Source organism: Hemibagrus wyckioides, linkage group LG10 (assembly GCF_019097595.1).
Source record: "Hemibagrus wyckioides isolate EC202008001 linkage group LG10, SWU_Hwy_1.0, whole genome shotgun sequence".
Taxonomy (NCBI): domain Eukaryota; kingdom Metazoa; phylum Chordata; class Actinopteri; order Siluriformes; family Bagridae; genus Hemibagrus; species Hemibagrus wyckioides.
In genome coordinates, this window is record NC_080719.1 from 25,029,509 (window position 1) to 25,047,310 (window position 17,802).

Here is a 17,802-nt window from a genome sequence, read left to right on the forward strand (position 1 = left end):
AGAGAGATCTCCATGTATAGTGCACGGGGTTAATGCTGACAGATCGGCCACTGCTGTATTCTAGCTTTTTTTTTTTGAATAATGTGTTTTGTAGTACACTCCACTATATTTTAGTTAACCAAGATTTTAAATTCCTGAATTATTCCTGAAGATTTTTAATTACAATGTTTACCCAGGTTTGGGGTTAAGATTGGTCTCGCTTCGTGATGATGATTGAACAAAAAGATGAATAAAAAATAGAGAGAATATGATGTGAAGAGAATAAAACAAACAAAAAAAAAAGAGCACCATTTGCTTCAGTGATCCCCAGTTCTTCTGAAGCCCATAACTTTTAAAGACAAACATGCCAAAATGATTAGCATCCAGCGTGTAGCTCTTCCTCTGAGCAGATGTTGAGGGCAGGCTGGGTTCCAGGCTTATACAGAGCAGATATTACCTCTGCTCAAACTAGGTTATTGGTTTATGACAGATCTTTGGCCAGCCTGGTCTTTTTTTTTCAGCCCAAACATCTCCATCGATGATCCCATTGCCCCCAAAATTCTGTTTTCAGGTTCAAAGTAGATTAAAGCTTTAAAGCAGCTGTTGAAGATTTTAACATTATGGATTATTTGTGCTTATTGCCCACATATGCCAATGAAGACCATCATAAGTAAACAAAAACAAAGAACCAAACAAGCAGCTAAATAAAGAAGTATTCAGTGTCCGTCAGTGTAAAGAAGACTGTTTATAGTTCTGACTGATGATAGGGCATTTTCAACCAAAAGTCCCTCTGGTGAGCTGTGATACATGTTTAAATGCAATCAACATGACATCTAAGAAGTGATAGATTCTGGTATTTCAGCAGTATGATGCAACACAGTGTAGAACTCGGTTAAATGAACATAATATCACTGTTAACATATCTTATTTATATTTGAACACTGATTTATAAAACAATGCATTTATATTTTTAGAATAATTTTCCTTACAGGTCAGATGGTATGTATTTACATTTCAAACGGAACACTTTCTTCCTTACAGCTCACAATTTAGATCAGAAGAAATATTCTTGTGATTATAGAGGAGATTATTTTTAGTCTAATGGAAGATGCTGCATTGACTTGACAGACAAGTGAGTCATAAAATAAGAGACTAAATGAACTGAAGGGAGTTCATCACTTTTGTCATTGATTTCACTGATTATGTGAACAAGCTTATTAACTGATTCTCAGCAACATGCCAAATGACGCTTATTTTTTTTCAAGAACATCAAAAAATATATTGATATTGTCCACGTGACCTGGATATGAAATTGTGATAGTAATGAAGATGGACTGAAAGATGATGTGATGCATATAATGGACAATAATTTGGAGTTTGCAATTACAGTGAAAGCAAGAGGAACGTGTTGCTAGGCTAAAAATGATCTATTAGACATCAACACAATATGGAATTTATTGTATATCGACTATAAGTTTGTCCTGACCAAATAATGACCTTAAACTCATATATATATATATATATATATATATATATATATATATATATATATATATATATATATATATATATATATATATATATATATATATATAATGTCTTTCAAAAGGATTTAACCTTAAATTTATCAGATTTGTCGGAATAACAAATTATTAACACACATATTCTTCTAGTCAGTATTCCTAATCACAATCTCATGTTCTCTTACAGTGCATTTTTAATGTCAAAATTAATTATTGGTCAGCGATTATATTGAAGGAAATCAAAAACTGAACAGAAAAATGCTTCTTGCATAAGTATAGTAAGAACCCCCCAGGTTCCCGCAAATCTAGATGAAAGAATCTTGTCTTAATGAGGACCCAATTGACTTAGAATTGGTCTTCACCTGTGAAATATTAAAAACATGGGAATCTGAAGGATGGAATGAAGAGCATTATTCTAAGGATGTTACAGATAATAGCATCTCATAACTTAGGAATTGGGTAAAAATAATATAAAATAGAGGCCTTTATTTGTCACATTACAACACAGTGAAATTCTTTCTTCGTATATCCCAATATGGAAGTTAGGGTCAGAGTTCAGGGTCAGCGATACAGTGCCCCTGGAGCGTGAGGGTTGAACCCTGATCCTCCAATGAACAACCCAGAGCCTTAACCACTTGAGCTATTTCTGCCCAATATCTAATATCTAAAATTTGAACATCCCAGCATGCACTCCTAGATCAATAGCAGGGAATTGCATCAGATAGGGCAAGTATTACTTAGAGAAGGCAGTCCCTCAAAAATCAAATACCGGTGAGGGAAGCCACAGGTCTGAAGGTTCACCAGACAACGATTTCAAGAGCTTTTCAATAATTGAGGAGAATACAGGACTGTGAAAAGAAAACAGTGGTCATAAAGAGCAGAATGAAATGAATTAAAGACTGGAATGACCCAGTTAAGATGTAGGTTTTTGGTGTGATAAGATAATGAACAAACTACTGTATTTGGGCAAGTTTTAAGGAGCTATGTGAGGTGTACAGAATGCAGGCCAAAGATCTTAATTCATTATTGTGAAACATGGTGGTGGTAGCATCATGCTCTGGGGGCGCAGATGATCAGCAGAACCTGATCTTGTAAAAATTGAAGGAAGAACAGATGGAGCAAAATACAAGAGAACCTGATTAGTTTTGAAAAGCTTGGATGAAACTTCACCATATAGCAGAATAATCATCGCAAACATGAGCAAAGAAATGAAGGCGTGGTCAAAAACAAAACGGTAAATGTGATCTGAATTCCACTGAGAGTCTGTGGCACTGTTCGAATTTTGCAGTCAACAAACAATGTACAATCAACCTGAAGAACCTGGAGCAAATTTGCCAAGAAGAATGACAAGAGAAAATAAATAAATAAATAAATAAATAAATAAATAAATAAATAAATAAATAAATAAATAATAATAATAATAATAATAATAATAATAATAATTATCACTCCCAGTATGTAAAGCTGATAGGTACTTACCCCAACAGATCTACATATCTGTTATTGTATCAGTAAGTCTGAAGAATTCATTTAATTATATTTATTTTTTCTCTTTATTATTTAAAGTTCCACTTCTAAAGAAAATGTTCTGGGTAAGCACAATAAAACTGTACAGTAAAAGAAAGCACCATACACTAATATAATTAGTTAGTTCATGTCTTATATTATTGTTACAACATGATTTGATTAAACATCTTCCTTAAACATATGAGAGTACAATAACATTTCTATTTCTGATCTTACTCCAGCTAATGATGGATGTATAATTTACATTACGCCCTTATCCAGATCCATATACGCTCATACAGATGCCCTTATCCAGAGCGACTTATATTTAATCCCATTTTAAACAACTGAGCAATCGAGGGTTAAGGGCCTTGCTCAAGGGCCCAGCAGTGGCAGCTTAGTGAACCCACAACCTTCTGATCAGTAGTCCAACAACACCTACCACATCCCCCAAGTTATTTTATGTTACTTTTTTTTTTTTTTTAAGTTATGCCTTTTCATTCTTAATATTTAAAACATGTAAGGTATGTCAGTCAAATAAATGAAACCAGTCTTGGAATTTGAGCATTGAAGGTTCTACACAAGAAGCTCACTTTTGTGAATACTTTTCTTTGATGTCAGAAATGTCAAGTACTGTATATTTTTTACTGAAATCAATTACAACTTTTATATCAGAAATTGAAAGGGGCCACTTTGATGGATGAAAGAAGAGTTTAGTTTTTTGTGATATTGAAGTGTAAATGGAGTTTGTATATAAAAGCATGCTGTATACCTATACAGTTGAAAAATATGAAACACATAAATGGCATTATTAATCTGTAATACCCTGATGCCGCCATGACCAGAGCCAAGTATAATACTTATTCACAAAGTTGTCATACATATAATTACACTTTTGACTAGCAAATCTGCTAAAGTGTCAAGAGAGAAACAGAGTCCCACTAGACCTTAGCATGTACATTTTACACCCTAATCAGAAATGCGCCACAAAACAGGGTCACTTTGATGTGTGAGAGCCAGATGGCAGGACTTAGCTGTTGTTTTTATGGTCCATGCTCAACTGTCAATTTAGAGCAATTTACCAATGCACAGGGATGCCATATGATGCTAATTTGATTTGATTTGCATACACTGGAGGAACTTCTCTGACCTCAAAACCTGAATGTCTTCCTAGTTCATGGCCAACAAACTCGCACCTTCTCAGGTAAAATCTGGATGGGTTGAAAGTTCTTCTCTGCCTGAGAAGGTGGATTGCCATCTGGTGAGGGGGAGAGTTGGGAGCAAAAGTTAAACCATGCCAAGGAAGGCTGTCTCATCTGACATGATGCATTAGTGTGGTGCTTGGAAGTGGGTTGTGGGTTTCTAGCAACGAATAATTCTGCACTATAAATAACATGGTAAATAAACATTCTACTGCGGAAGCATGGGATAAATATTTTGTCAGTATCTCATTTATTTAAGCTAATAACTTCAGAGATTTTAATTTACAGTTTAGAGCCTATTCCATTCTTATACACATGTAGATATTTTAAGTGATCATTATTTTTATTAAACCGTCTCTTACCCAACACAATCTGTGCAGGCAGACAGCCAAGGACGTGTCCGTGTTATTTTATTCTTAATGTTGATATGCCAGAACATGTTATAGGGCAGAAAAACCCTTATATATATATATATCCCCTTTTTCACCTTTTTGCTGATTTTGTCAGAATTCTGCAGCAGAGATGCCTGAAAGATTTTTCCCGACTGCCACAACAACATTCTAATTATCACCAGACCACAAAGGAAATAAATGCGCAAAAAAAAGGTTGCATTGAACGCCTGGAAGCCAGCGTGTCATTTTGAATCCGCTAGTTTAAAACACAAAGGACAACTTAGAGCTGTTTGGTGCTGATGAGAGAAACCGAGGCTGATTTCAGAGTTCTGTTCCTGTACATAGCTCTGTTCTAATGCAGCCTGATGGGTTGACTGCCAGGAAAAGGTTACTTTCACAGTTTAAGGCACACCAGTATTGCACTGCCTATGCTTAGCCATGCATGTGTGCTGAATGAGACAGATGCACAAACCACAGCCTAGGAAATGTCACCACAACACACGGAGACGGAAAGAGATTTAACACACTACAGACTCAAACAATTAGTTAAGGAACTTCTCCGCACGCACAGTTTCCTGAGCCTACGAGCGACTAAATGTGCAAATCTGCACAGTCTGTATCTTAGAATCAATAAATGAGTGACAAAAAGATCATGCAGCACTTTTTTTAGATGTAGTTTCTACATCGCATTTTTGTGCTTTTTTTTTGCACAATAAATGGCTAAAAGATAACAGCAGGATGAGAACAGTGTTCTTTGGTAAAAGATCAATAGTGATAGAGAATCATTTCCTGGAGGCTCACTTTATCTGTATATGTTTTATAAGGCTCTTCATTTTTGAGGGGTAACAGAAATGACTCATGAGAAAATTCCTATCATGCTTATTCCAGAAAGAAATAGGATAATGATAATAATAGTATAATAGAAATAAAGAGGTTCTGAAATTATAAGAACTATGGGGCATTTTTAAATAGGAATGTCCTGCATTGTACTTATGCTTATTATTACTGTTTTAATTTAACAATTTATAGTTACATACATTAAATTTGAATGTACGCTACATTCATGTTCACATTTATACCTTTAACAATTTAGCTTAGCTGAATGTTCCTGCCTCACAGCTCCAGGGTTCATGAATTCAGATACCTATCTGTTCAATTTTTGTTTTCTTTTCCTGCATATCCATGTGTGTTTCCTCTGGGATTTCCGGTTTCCTCCCAAATCACAGGCCAGTAGATGGTGTAGTTACTCTAAACTGCCCCTAGAAGTGTTTGAATGTGTGTGTAATGCTCTGTAATCGACTGGTGGATTCCCATTTCATGCCCAATGATCCTGAAGGTTAATGTAATTAAATAATATAATGCAAAAATAATAATGATGGGCTGCATCAAGTGCTATTTTCTAATTGATGCTAATTCATGTTAATGAGGCTGAAAGCCATTTTGTCGAATGAAGATACATTTGCAGTGATACGTGTGATAATTACGAATAGAACTATTCATACTGCAACAGACTTACTTGTCACTTTATTAGGAACATCTGTACAATTATGCAGTGATTTAATAAACCAATCATATGGCAGCTGACCAACGCCCACAAGCAAATCCTGCTTGACATAGGTCAAGAAATTTGGTTAATGTTCACAACAAATATCAGAACGGTGGAAAAAGTATGTTATGGTTGTTGGTGCCTGATGGGCTGATTTGAGCATTTCAGTAAATCTCCAGGCATACAGCAAGGTCTCAGGTGTTTACATGGCAGAAAAGCATCTCAAAATGCATGAAACGTTAAACCTTGAGTTACAGTAGATGGACTACAAATTCAGAAGAACACATAAGGTTCCAATCCTATCAGCCAAGAACTGGAATCATGTCTCACCTGGACAATTGAAGGCTGGAAAAAGAATGGCTAATCTGTCCAGTTTGGGTGAACCTGTGCCAATGAAAGCCTCAACATTTTGTGCCGAGATGTTTTTCCTGCGTGATTATATGAGTTACTGTAACCCTGCATGCGTTTTAGAGCAATCTGGCGGTTTTCCTCTGACCTCTCTCATTAACCTGGTGTTTCTACCCACAGAATTGTCTTTTTTTCACCATTCTGAGCAAATTCTAGATACCATTGTGTGACAAATTCCAGTTTTTGAAATACTCAAACCAGCCCCTGTGGTATCAACATCCATTCCCCCATCACACTTTTTCTTCATTCTGTTGTTTCATATAAAAATGATCTATAACTACATGTTTTTTTTTTGGTGCCACATTATTGGCTGATTAGATAACTGCATGAACATGCATGTGTAAAGGTGTTCCTAATAAAATGGCATTTCTTTTAGATTTTTAATTCTATCCATTCTTTCTTTCTTTCTTTCTTTCTTTCTTTCTTTCTTTCTTTCTTTCTTTCTTTCTTTCTTTCTCTTGGTGGGGTTTTCTCTGTCTCAGACAAGAACTGGCAACAATCTGGCAACCTTGGTGGTGTGAAACAAATGAGTAACTAATCAGAGCAACTTTCCCCATTAAATATTGACATAACTTTTGGACTTTAAATCATAACATTAGCTGAACCATCTGAACACTTCCTGAAGGTTCTGATAACATTCTTTGTTATTAATGGACACAAGAGGACATTAGGTGAATAGGACATGAAATTACTATTCTTTGTGTATCACTCAGAACTGTGGATAACATCTGTTCTCCCTTCTCTGTATAGAACAAATGAGGATGACCTTGTTAACGTGGTGCGTTTCTTCATCGTTCTCACTCTCTAACCGACCCCTTCAGTCCACCATGCGTGCCTCTACCTGTCATCTCACTCTCCATCCATCCTTTCCACATAATTAAACCCTGTTATCTGGTCAAAGTGCCCCTTCATGTGTTCCTCTTTACTTCTGCATCATTGCCTGGCATTTAGGGAGGGCACGCTTGCTGCCTTCACAAGGTCCAGGGCCATTTTATACAGAAGCAAGGCTGCATTAATGGCTGTAGGTGCAGTAATTCTGTGCCCCTGGGTCGTGTTTGGATGTTTTGCTTATGGAGCGTTATCTATATGGGGCATATCATCAGCTTGCAAATGCCTATGAAAGAAAATCAGCAAATGAGCAACTTGTAATGCAATATACCAACGGCCCTGCTTAATGCAGAGAAACCTGAAATTTGAGGGGGCAGGAACTTTATGTTTCTAAAAATATTTAACAAACAAACAAATAAATAAATTTGGGGGGCCAGGAACTTTTAATGTTATTAAAAATAATAAAGAAAGAAAGAAAGAAAGAAGGCAAATTAATAAATAAATAAAAATTGATGGACCAGGAACTTTTGATGTTTCTAGGTATAATAATAATAATAATAATAATAATAATAATAATAATAATAATAATAATAATAATAATAATAATAATAAAGGTAATTAAAAAAAGAAAAATAGCAAACAAATGAACAAACAAACAAATAAAGAAATAAAGAAATAATTCAGGAAATGTATGATGTTTCTAAAAATAATTTTAAAAATTTAAATAAAAAATAGAAAAATTAATAAAACAAAATCAGAAATAAATAAACAAACTACTGGAGACTTCAGCTTGGATTAAGGTTTAAAATACTCACATTCATGTTGAAACTGGGGACTGGGTAAGGGAGTTGCAGGAGGGCAGATGTTTAACAAGTATACAAAAGTGCAGTGGACCGAAATGCTGTCACAAGCACAGCTCTCATGAAGAAAAAAAAAGAACATATGGTGCTTTTCAAATTTACAAGGAACCGTGGATCACCTTGCAGAGCATGTGCTTGTTCTTAAAAACAGTCATGGTTTGGCTTCATGAGGCACTGCAGCAGTGTTACACTAAAGCCCAAAGCCAAATGTAAAACATTTTAAAATCCTTTCTTTTTTAGGAGAGCCCTATTAAAATATAACTGGGTTATGGCTGGATGTTTGGGAGACTCGCATATGAGCATGAAGAAACTCATGCTTTCTTTTAGAGATTAAATTCAGTTTTGTCATGTTGTAAATTGGAAGGTGATCAATCTCCTTCAAGGTTACTAGAGAAGAGAATGCCGAAAATGTGTGGAAAAATCCTGGTTCAGATAAAGTGTTCTTCACCGTAAGAGTACTGTTATAAAGTGGGTGGAAATAAAATGTGCAGAAATGATATGCATTTAAGGAAAAAAAAACCCAATAAATCATTAGTAATGGACCTTTGTCTCTTTCAGCATGCTGAAGATAAATGAATATGAATAAATGATCAATTTTCCTACAGCAAATCAAATAGACACAGAGCCCTAACGAGGCACAAGCCATCACTGCTGCCAATGAAGCCATATTTAGTTTGTCTAACAGACTTTCACCTGTCAATTGCACACTTACAGATCATTCTAAATCCAGACATCATTGTAAAAAGGATAAAAAAATGAAAAGCAAATCAGTGCTTTAGACTCTTCGTGAATTGATTACGAGAGAAGTGACCCTAACTGACCTGTGTGGTTATCTGAATATTTCAAAATAGATGGTATGATTTAATTTAAATTACAATAGCTGGGCATCTAACTGAGTGTTAATAATCCTCTGGCATCTGTTTGTGTGTGTGTGTGTGTGTGTGTGTGTACCTCAGCTGGATTGGCTGATGTTGCAAACTCCACCAGTGGAGCAGCAAGCTGACTGGTGAAGAAGTCCATGACCGCAGGACACTGCAGAGAGCTGATGTTCAGGCCAGGGCAGCTTCCAGCATGCAGGCAACTTTTTATATGTTTCTGAAAGATAGAATATCCAGACTTATACAAATAACCAATACATGTCTATTGTTGTATACACATTTGACAGATAACACTTACTCGGCCATTCTGTTTTATTCATGCTGGGGTACTGTGGTACCATTAGAACCCCAAAACTGACTATTTATCTCATCCCAAACTGTCAAGCTGTCACTGTTGGGCCCCTAAGCAAGGCCCCTAACCCCCCGACTGCCTTGTTCCAGGGGTTCTGCATGATGTCTGACCCTGTGCTCTGACCCCAACCCTCCAAGAATGGGATATGTGAAGAAAAAATTTCACTGTACAGTAATGTGCTGCATATGTGACCAATAACTTAGATTTGACCAATGATGACATTTTAACACAAAGATATCACTCAGGAAAATAAAAAAAAATCTAACACACCAGTATGAATGAGCAAGACCTCACAATGTGATTATCCTTAAACAGGAAGTGATATAAGAACAGGAATTGGCAGGCAGGGTAGAACTAGAGAGAAGGTGCGACATGACGTCATGACACGAGCTGATGTTACACACATCATGGTTTTTTAACTGGTTATATTATAGAAATTACTGTAGAAATGTTGCTGTTGTAAAAAAAATCATTAATATGGGGTTCAGGAATTCGACAGTGCTGTGTTATAGACACTAAAAGCATAACTTCTGCTGTAGAATCCTCTAGAATCCTGTGGAACAGCATTCGCTAGGACTTGCACTAGGTTACTGCAGTGCTTTCTGGCTTGAATGTTAGTCAGAATTGATTTTCATGTCTTCCCATTAAAAAAAGAGTAGATAAAACTAGAGCTCGATGCTGTGAGTTACAGTATGGAGTGCTGCATCAGAGGCTATGGGAGCAGTTCAAATAAATCTTTTAAATTGAGAAAAAGCAGCTGCAGTTTAAAGATTAAGTATTTTGACTAAAGCCTTATTTATAAATACATTTACTGTAACACTCTGTGAAGGAGTTGGCTGGTTTAAGCGAGGACAAATGAGAGTGTTTGTAGTTATGTAGCAGACCAGAACATTGGAAAAAAACAAGAATAAAAAGATGACACAATAACACCATAACATAACAATTAACAGGATACTACCCAATAAGAGGAATAGTAATTATAGCTAAAAATAATAATTTGATCCTGAGCTATCTCTGTGGAGTTTCTCATGTATTTGCCATGTCTATCTTTTCACTGGGTTTTCAGACTTTCTCCCAAATATATTCAGGTGGATTAGATATTCAAACTTTTCTGTAGGTGTGACAGAATTAATGTGAATGTGTATGTATGGAGTCTTGCAATGGATTGGTGAACCATTCAGGGTGTATTCCCACTCACGCTCCACTACCTTGACCATGATAACCTAGAATGAGTGAATGATGGACATTTATGTATTTACACTATATTTTCAAAAGTTTTGGGACATCTGCCTTTACATGCACATGAATGTATATGAATGCAATATGTTGTTGGAGGGGTGTCCCAAAACTTTTGCCAGTATAATGTACATCATTCCTAATTCATAATAAACCATTAATAAAAGTATGTTTTTCCTACCGTTCAGTTTCTAAGAACTAAAAAATTCAACAGAACAGTATTGCTACTTTAACTGAAGCATCAAAAAATAGGATTTTATTTTGACAATACAGTTCAGTAAGCTTTCTACTGTATACATGCTCACCATTTCAGAGCCTAATCAGAGATAATTTGCCCTTAAGCTATCAGTTTATCTTAACATTTTATTGCCCATCCCATTTTAATTGGCAATTTATCAATTCTAAATATCACATGTTCAACTTTATGGCTCAGTTCCTGTTCTGCGAGCATGAAACTGTGACTCTTCATCTCTGAAGACAATGAAAGCTTTTCAATTAAAAATGAAGCATGAAACCAGCAGTGGTGTGAATGCTGGAAAGCTGAGAATGTGGACAATAGATGAGGGAGAGTTTTTATTGTTCAGTATATTGATCTAAATATCAGGACAGAAATTTCAGATTTACAGTTTAATTGTGATGTTAAAGTTTGTGATGCATTTCTGAACCAGTGTAAAGGCAATACAGCAAACACCTGAGTATAAACTATGCGAAAGCATTTTCTTTAGCTGAAAAAAATGTAGCTATAAAAAAAAAAACAGCTGGAGATTCACTGAATCAAACTGTTATCTCATTCACTTCACGTCAGTGACTAAAAAGACATTTCATTGTGGAAATAATTCATTCTCATAGAAGGTGACCTTTAGAAAGGAATTGAAATAGCACATGCATTTAAAAAGAGACAAAGGCAACCAAGATGTATGAACACATCAGACGGTATTTGAGAAAACAGACACAATGCGGCTTTATGCATAATATAACAAATTCAGAACTGGGTAGGTGATGATGTGCTAAAACCTGACAGCACACCTTACATCTTTGTTTAATACAACTGTTTTATTCAGAATTATTGTGATAAACACTTACCCACAGGACTGCAGTATAAGCTGATATCTTGAAAGTGCTGCCCAATGCATCACAATGACATTATCTGTACTGTCTGTTTGTGTTACAAAAACTGAATATTAGACTTAAACATATATTTCTCCAAAATGAAATCTATGGTGGAATTGCTAGTTTAGCGACTGTGAGGTTTCTCACTACGTGCATATTTATGTTTATCGTACATTATTAAAGAGATAGTGTCAGACTCTCCATCATGTTAGACCTGCTGAACTGCAATATATACAGAGTTGGTATTACTGACCAAATCTACAAGAGCATACAACAAACAGGCATAATATTATGACCACCTGCCTAATATTGTGTTGGTCACCCTTTTGCTGCCAAAACAGCCCTGACCCCTTTCTATCAGAACCAGCATTAACTTCTTCAGCAGTTTGATCAACAGTAGCTCGTCTGTTGGATCGGATGACACGGGCCAGCCTTCACTGCCCACGTGCATCAGTGAGCCTTGACTGTCCATGACCCTGTCACCGGGTCACCACTGTTCCTTCCTTGGACCACTTTTGATAGATACTGACCACTGCAGACCGGGAACACTCCACAAGAGCTGCAGTTTTGGAGATGCTCTGATCCAGTGGTCTAGCCATCACAGTTTGGCTCTTTTGGTCAAACTCGCTCAAATCCTTACACTTGTCCATTTTTCCTGCTTCTAACATCAACTTTGAGGACAAAATGTTGACTTGCTGCCTAATATATCCCACCCACTAACAGGTGCCATGATGAGGAGATACTCAGTCTTGTTCACTCATTCAGTGTGCTCTCAGAAGTGTGAGACACAGGTTTGTCAGAAAAGACGCCCCTTAAAAGGAGAACTGTCAGTCTGTTAGTGAGTCAATAAGAGGATATTGATTGTGGACTAATGTGTTACAGGGCAAGGATGGCACGTCAAGTAGATTACACTTGATGCTTCTCTTTTACATGTTTACCAACATGGCAGACCTGCTAACCAGTGAAGGGGGAAAAACATGATGACTCCAGTCACTGTTACTACAGTATATTAATAAATAACTTGAGTAAAAGTAAAATCACTTAAGTAAGAGTAAATAAATCGCCTGGTGAAAAACTACTGGAGTGATCATTTTATCTTTACTTTGAAGCATTTAAAACTGAAATTAGCTGATGAGATGCTAATCTCTCAGCACTGTCTCAGACATTACTGCTCCTTTCTAAGCATTTGGCATCTGAAGTGTAGACTTTTGCCAGGAAACTGCTTTGATTTCATTTGTTTTCAGAATGGAATTATGTGAAAACGTGCATAAACTTTGAACCGTCGTCTGTGATTTTCTGTATTATTATTATTTTTTTTACTCTTTAAACACAATAACAGTATATTCTCACTATAAAGGATATTTATATATGGACTATTATTTTAACGCACACATAATTACAGGGTTGTCAGACCTCACTAGACAATTACTGACATATTAATACATGGACAAATATAATAATAACTTTAATAACAATAACTAAAAATATTAAACTTTCTTTAAAATGTGTTTGTTGAAATAGAAGTTATATTGTAAAGACAGGAATACAGAAATGTCACCATCTGTCAGAAGTTACTAGGACAGTACCTAGCCATACCCGTAGGGGGTCAAGTGGCAAGTGGTTTATTTATTATTGCATTATTCCTACGTGGGCAGTGCCATGCCCTTTCCGAATGTGTTTTCCTGCTTTCTCACCTGTCGCTTATTTTCACTTGATGTGCTGCTCTACATATGTTTGTCATGCTGTATTGGTCGGGGTCAGTCATTATATTTCTATAACATTAATATTAACATTATATTTACTGTGGGCGGTGTAACAGTGTATGTGTGCCGTAAAGCCTGTCGCCGTGTTATCTAGGTTTTTTATGTCATAGATATGGTTTGTTTCTTATACATTTAATGTAAGTTGTTAGTTTTTTTGTTAAATAAAATCATACTGGATCTCTGCATTTGGCTCTGATCTGCTACTGCAGGTGATTACGAGCTTACGCAGAGACCAGGGTTCGGCTGCTTCATTCGTTACACCATCCCACCCTGACCAACAGGGTATCACTGAAAAGCCCAGGACGTCCGGTTTAGTGTAAAATATGCTGCAAAAAATTATCCTACAAATGATGCAAATAAATAGACAGAGTCTTAGGAGGAGAATACATTTATCTCCTGCATCTAGTTTGCTAACTGGTTTGCAAAAGGTTTCATCTCTAGACACATAGATGTGGAATGGACCTCATGTCAATAATTGGAAAAATTATTTGCACACAGAGAATGCAATATTTGATGCTGGATACTGAAAGAATGTTTTTTGTCAGAAAGATTCCATCCATCCATCCATCCATCCATCCATCCATCCATTCTCTGAACCACTTATCCTACACAGGGTCACAGCGACCCTGGAGTCTATCTCAGGGCACTCTGGTCACAGGAACACCATGGATGGGGTGCCACCTCACTGCAGGGCACAATTACATACACACACAGTCCCATTTAGACACTATAGAAAAATAAAAAATGACAGTAATGCAAATCTGAGGAGTCTGGGAGAAAACCAGAGTACCTGGAGAAATCCCCTGAAGCATAGTAAAAACATGTAAACTTCACACACACACAGACCAGAGGCAAGAATCAAAACCCCAACCTCTGAGGTACAAAGCAGACTTGCTAACCGGTAAGCCACCATGCACCCATGTAGAAGACGCTTTTAGTTAAATCTTATTTCACAGACAAATCAAGACAAGTCCTATGTGCCAATGGCTTTCTACATGTAGCTAAAAAAAATTGTTCTTCAGCTAAAGGAAAAAGACTTGCTGTGTCCAGTCAATGATAATTCAACAAGAAGTATTCTCTATTCTGCGAGTCATGTGCCGCATCCATCAGATTACCTCAGAAAATAGCAAAGATGAGAAGCTGTCCGCCGACATTAGAGCGTTCTGTGTTAACGCCAGAAGAAAACTATCTGAAGGCGTTGAGGCTCATACGAATTTACAAACTTGTGAATGGCATCCAATCAAAAAACCTGTAATACAGAGCTAGGCTTTACTAAATGTGTTATGAAGGTGTGTATTCTGTCCTATATTTCCATTTAATCAGAATTGACTTCTTCGGAGAGGATTACATGTTAGACAGTTTTGTTTTCCCTAAATCGATTTCTCATCTGAACACAATCATCCTGTCGGGTTTTATATAGGTCAATTTAATACGGTATAATATGAGAAAGCCGGGCTGAGGAGAGATGTGTAAAGCTTAACGCTTGTGCCCTTCATGCTAACATCGTTTATTCTTATTCATCGTATTATGTATTTGGTTGAGAATATGTTCAAATAAATTCAAACTGGTTTATATGAGACATTTAGGACACTAAATAGAATTTGGCATCCAGTTTTTGTTCAATTCTTAGCCAGATTTACTTCAAAATATATACAAACAGACACGCACCTTACTAAATAAAACACAATTAAATGATTTCAGTCTCTTGAATTATTTTCTACTCTGCTCTCCAAAATCCCCAAAGAAGTATCCGTTTTATTATAATTGGTTCCAAAGCACCCGGTCTGAACATGACAGCGATGGCATCTCCATTTTGAAGACAGCTGCAAAGTAAGATAAGTGGAATGTAATATTATTGCCATTTCACAAACATGAATTATCATCTGGTTAAAACCTTCTGAAATATCGTGCCTGTTAAGGTTCATTTGGAATAGCACCAAGGTGAGAAGACTAAAATAAGTGCATGTCCAATTAGGGCTGGCAGCACACATGATAAAGAACTGGACATGACCACAAAGCTTGACATAGCAAGGAGCCGAGTGCTACAGAAACATGCACAAAACCTTGATCAATTTCTTTTAATTGTATAATTCATTCTTTCTCCATTTTAATGCATTTAATTAGAATTTGTGCCAGACTATATAAGCAGTAGTAAAATGCTGTAAAAAGATAAAATACTGAAAAAATATGCAAATGTATAATCCATTCCAAAATTAGTAATAAATTTTCCTGATTTTGTTTGTTTTTTCTCCCTAATTTCATTTATTGTTCCAATAATGTAACCAAACAGCAATGCAGTATTATGAATAAACTGTTAACATGCTCTAAATGCAAAATTAAAAAATAGTTATTAGGTTCTTCTTGTGGTAATATTATGAAGAGCATTCATCAAGTCTTGGTGCTGATACTCAAGAATGCGAGCCTATCCTGACCAGTCAGAATCTATAGAATTCAACTGAACTGTAGAGAAATAGTATATTTTTTCTGGAAGCATTAGATGTATGAGCTTCTTCTTCTTCTTCTTCTTCTTCTTCTTCTTCTTCTTCTTCTACTTCTACTTCTTTGGGCTTTTCCCTTCAGGGGTCTCCACAGCGAATCATCTCTCTCCACCTATCCCTATGTTCTGCATCCTCAACACTTACACCCACTAGCTTCATATCCTCATTTATTACATCCATATACCTCCTCTTTGGCCTTCCTCTTTGCCTCCTGCCAGGCAGCTCCATGTCCAACATTCTCCTACCAATATACTCACTCTCCCTCCTCTGGACATGTCCAAACCATCTTAATCTGTCCTCCCTAACTTTGTCCCCCAAACGTCCAACATGAGCCGTCCCTCTGATGTACTCGTTCCTAATCCTGTCCAACCGTGTCACTCCCAAAGAGAACCTCAACATCTTCAGCTCTGCTACCTCCAGCTCTGACTCCTGTCTCTTCCTCAGTGACACTGTCTCTAAACCATACAGCATGGCCGGTCTCACCACTGTCTTGTACACCTTCCCTTGATTCTCGCTGAGATTTTTCTAATCACAATTAGATGTATGAGCAATTTCTAAACAAATAATAATAGTAATAATAATGCATTACACTTTGTGATACACCAGATACATAGCTCAATGTGTGCTTATATTTCTCATCAGTTCCAGTTCCCTGCTTAAAAATGATCTCATTATATGAGCTAAAGTAGAAATAACGATTGATCAAATTCTTTTAACCTTCAGGTCTTTGTCGTTTGTGGAAATGCTCTGACATAAGGACATATTTACAAAAGCTTATTCACCGCTTCCATTATCTTACAATTCCTGAGTCACTGCCTGTCTTCTGAGCAAAAAAAAAAGAGTACTTGACTTGCATTCATGTTTGTAAAATAGGTCAGAGTCTAAGAATACCATTAGGATTAGGACATCAACAGAAAGAGAGAGCGTGTTGAGTGTGTGTGAGGTTTCTGACGGAGACAGCACTGGCTCCTGACCATAGATTTTGGTGGGTCAGGATGACATGAATTACAGCATAGCCTTGAACAAAGTCAAGAGGTTTTCACACTTGGCTTATGCTATACACTGCTACCTAGTGTATTTTTAGACTAACCCAGTAATAAGGAGTTGGAAGTCAAGCACATGCAGCCTAGCAGTTCATTCTGAGCCATTTTACACATAGCTTTGTTCAATTGTGTTCAACACAATAGGTGTGTTTGCTGAAGAATTAATATTATAAGCAAGGTTTCAATCCCAGTTACATCTCCAAATGAATTTTTCTCCATAATCTGCCATTCTCTGTCCCAGTATTTGATAATAAGCTAAAAAACAGCTTTGGTTCTGTACATGGTAATTAATTGCACTGTATGCACTTACAGCTACAGAATCTTATTAGATTTAATTCTACATTTGTGTGACAAGTATTTTTAAACAAACACAGTGTGGTGTAAAAAAAAAAAAAACATTCCTCTTAACCCTCTCAATAAATTATTAAATTATTTTGCCACTGAAAATATTGGGGCAGCATGATGCTCTGTTATCTCTTGTTGCAGTTAATATTTTATAATAATAATAATAATAATAATAATAATAATAATAATAATAATAATAATAATAATAATAATAATAATAATAATAATAATAATAATAATAATAATAATAATAATAATAATGCTTCTAAAAATGGGGCTGTCATCATACTGCCCCAAAAGTGTAGAAACAAATAAGCAATGAGCTTATATCTG

At 36.2% G+C, this 17,802-nt stretch overlaps 1 protein-coding gene across 2 annotated transcripts in view; it reads right to left on the bottom strand.

Annotated features, from left to right (window-relative positions):
* LOC131360937 (inactive N-acetylated-alpha-linked acidic dipeptidase-like protein 2) overlaps positions 1–17,802 on the bottom strand; it is a 266,958-nt gene that overhangs the window by 52,868 nt on the left and 196,288 nt on the right. For both annotated transcript variants that reach the window (XM_058401795.1, XM_058401796.1), the window contains one exon: positions 9,196–9,339. In XM_058401795.1, the coding sequence (XP_058257778.1) occupies positions 9,196–9,339 (144 nt within the window). The remainder of the gene's footprint in view (positions 1–9,195; positions 9,340–17,802) is intronic.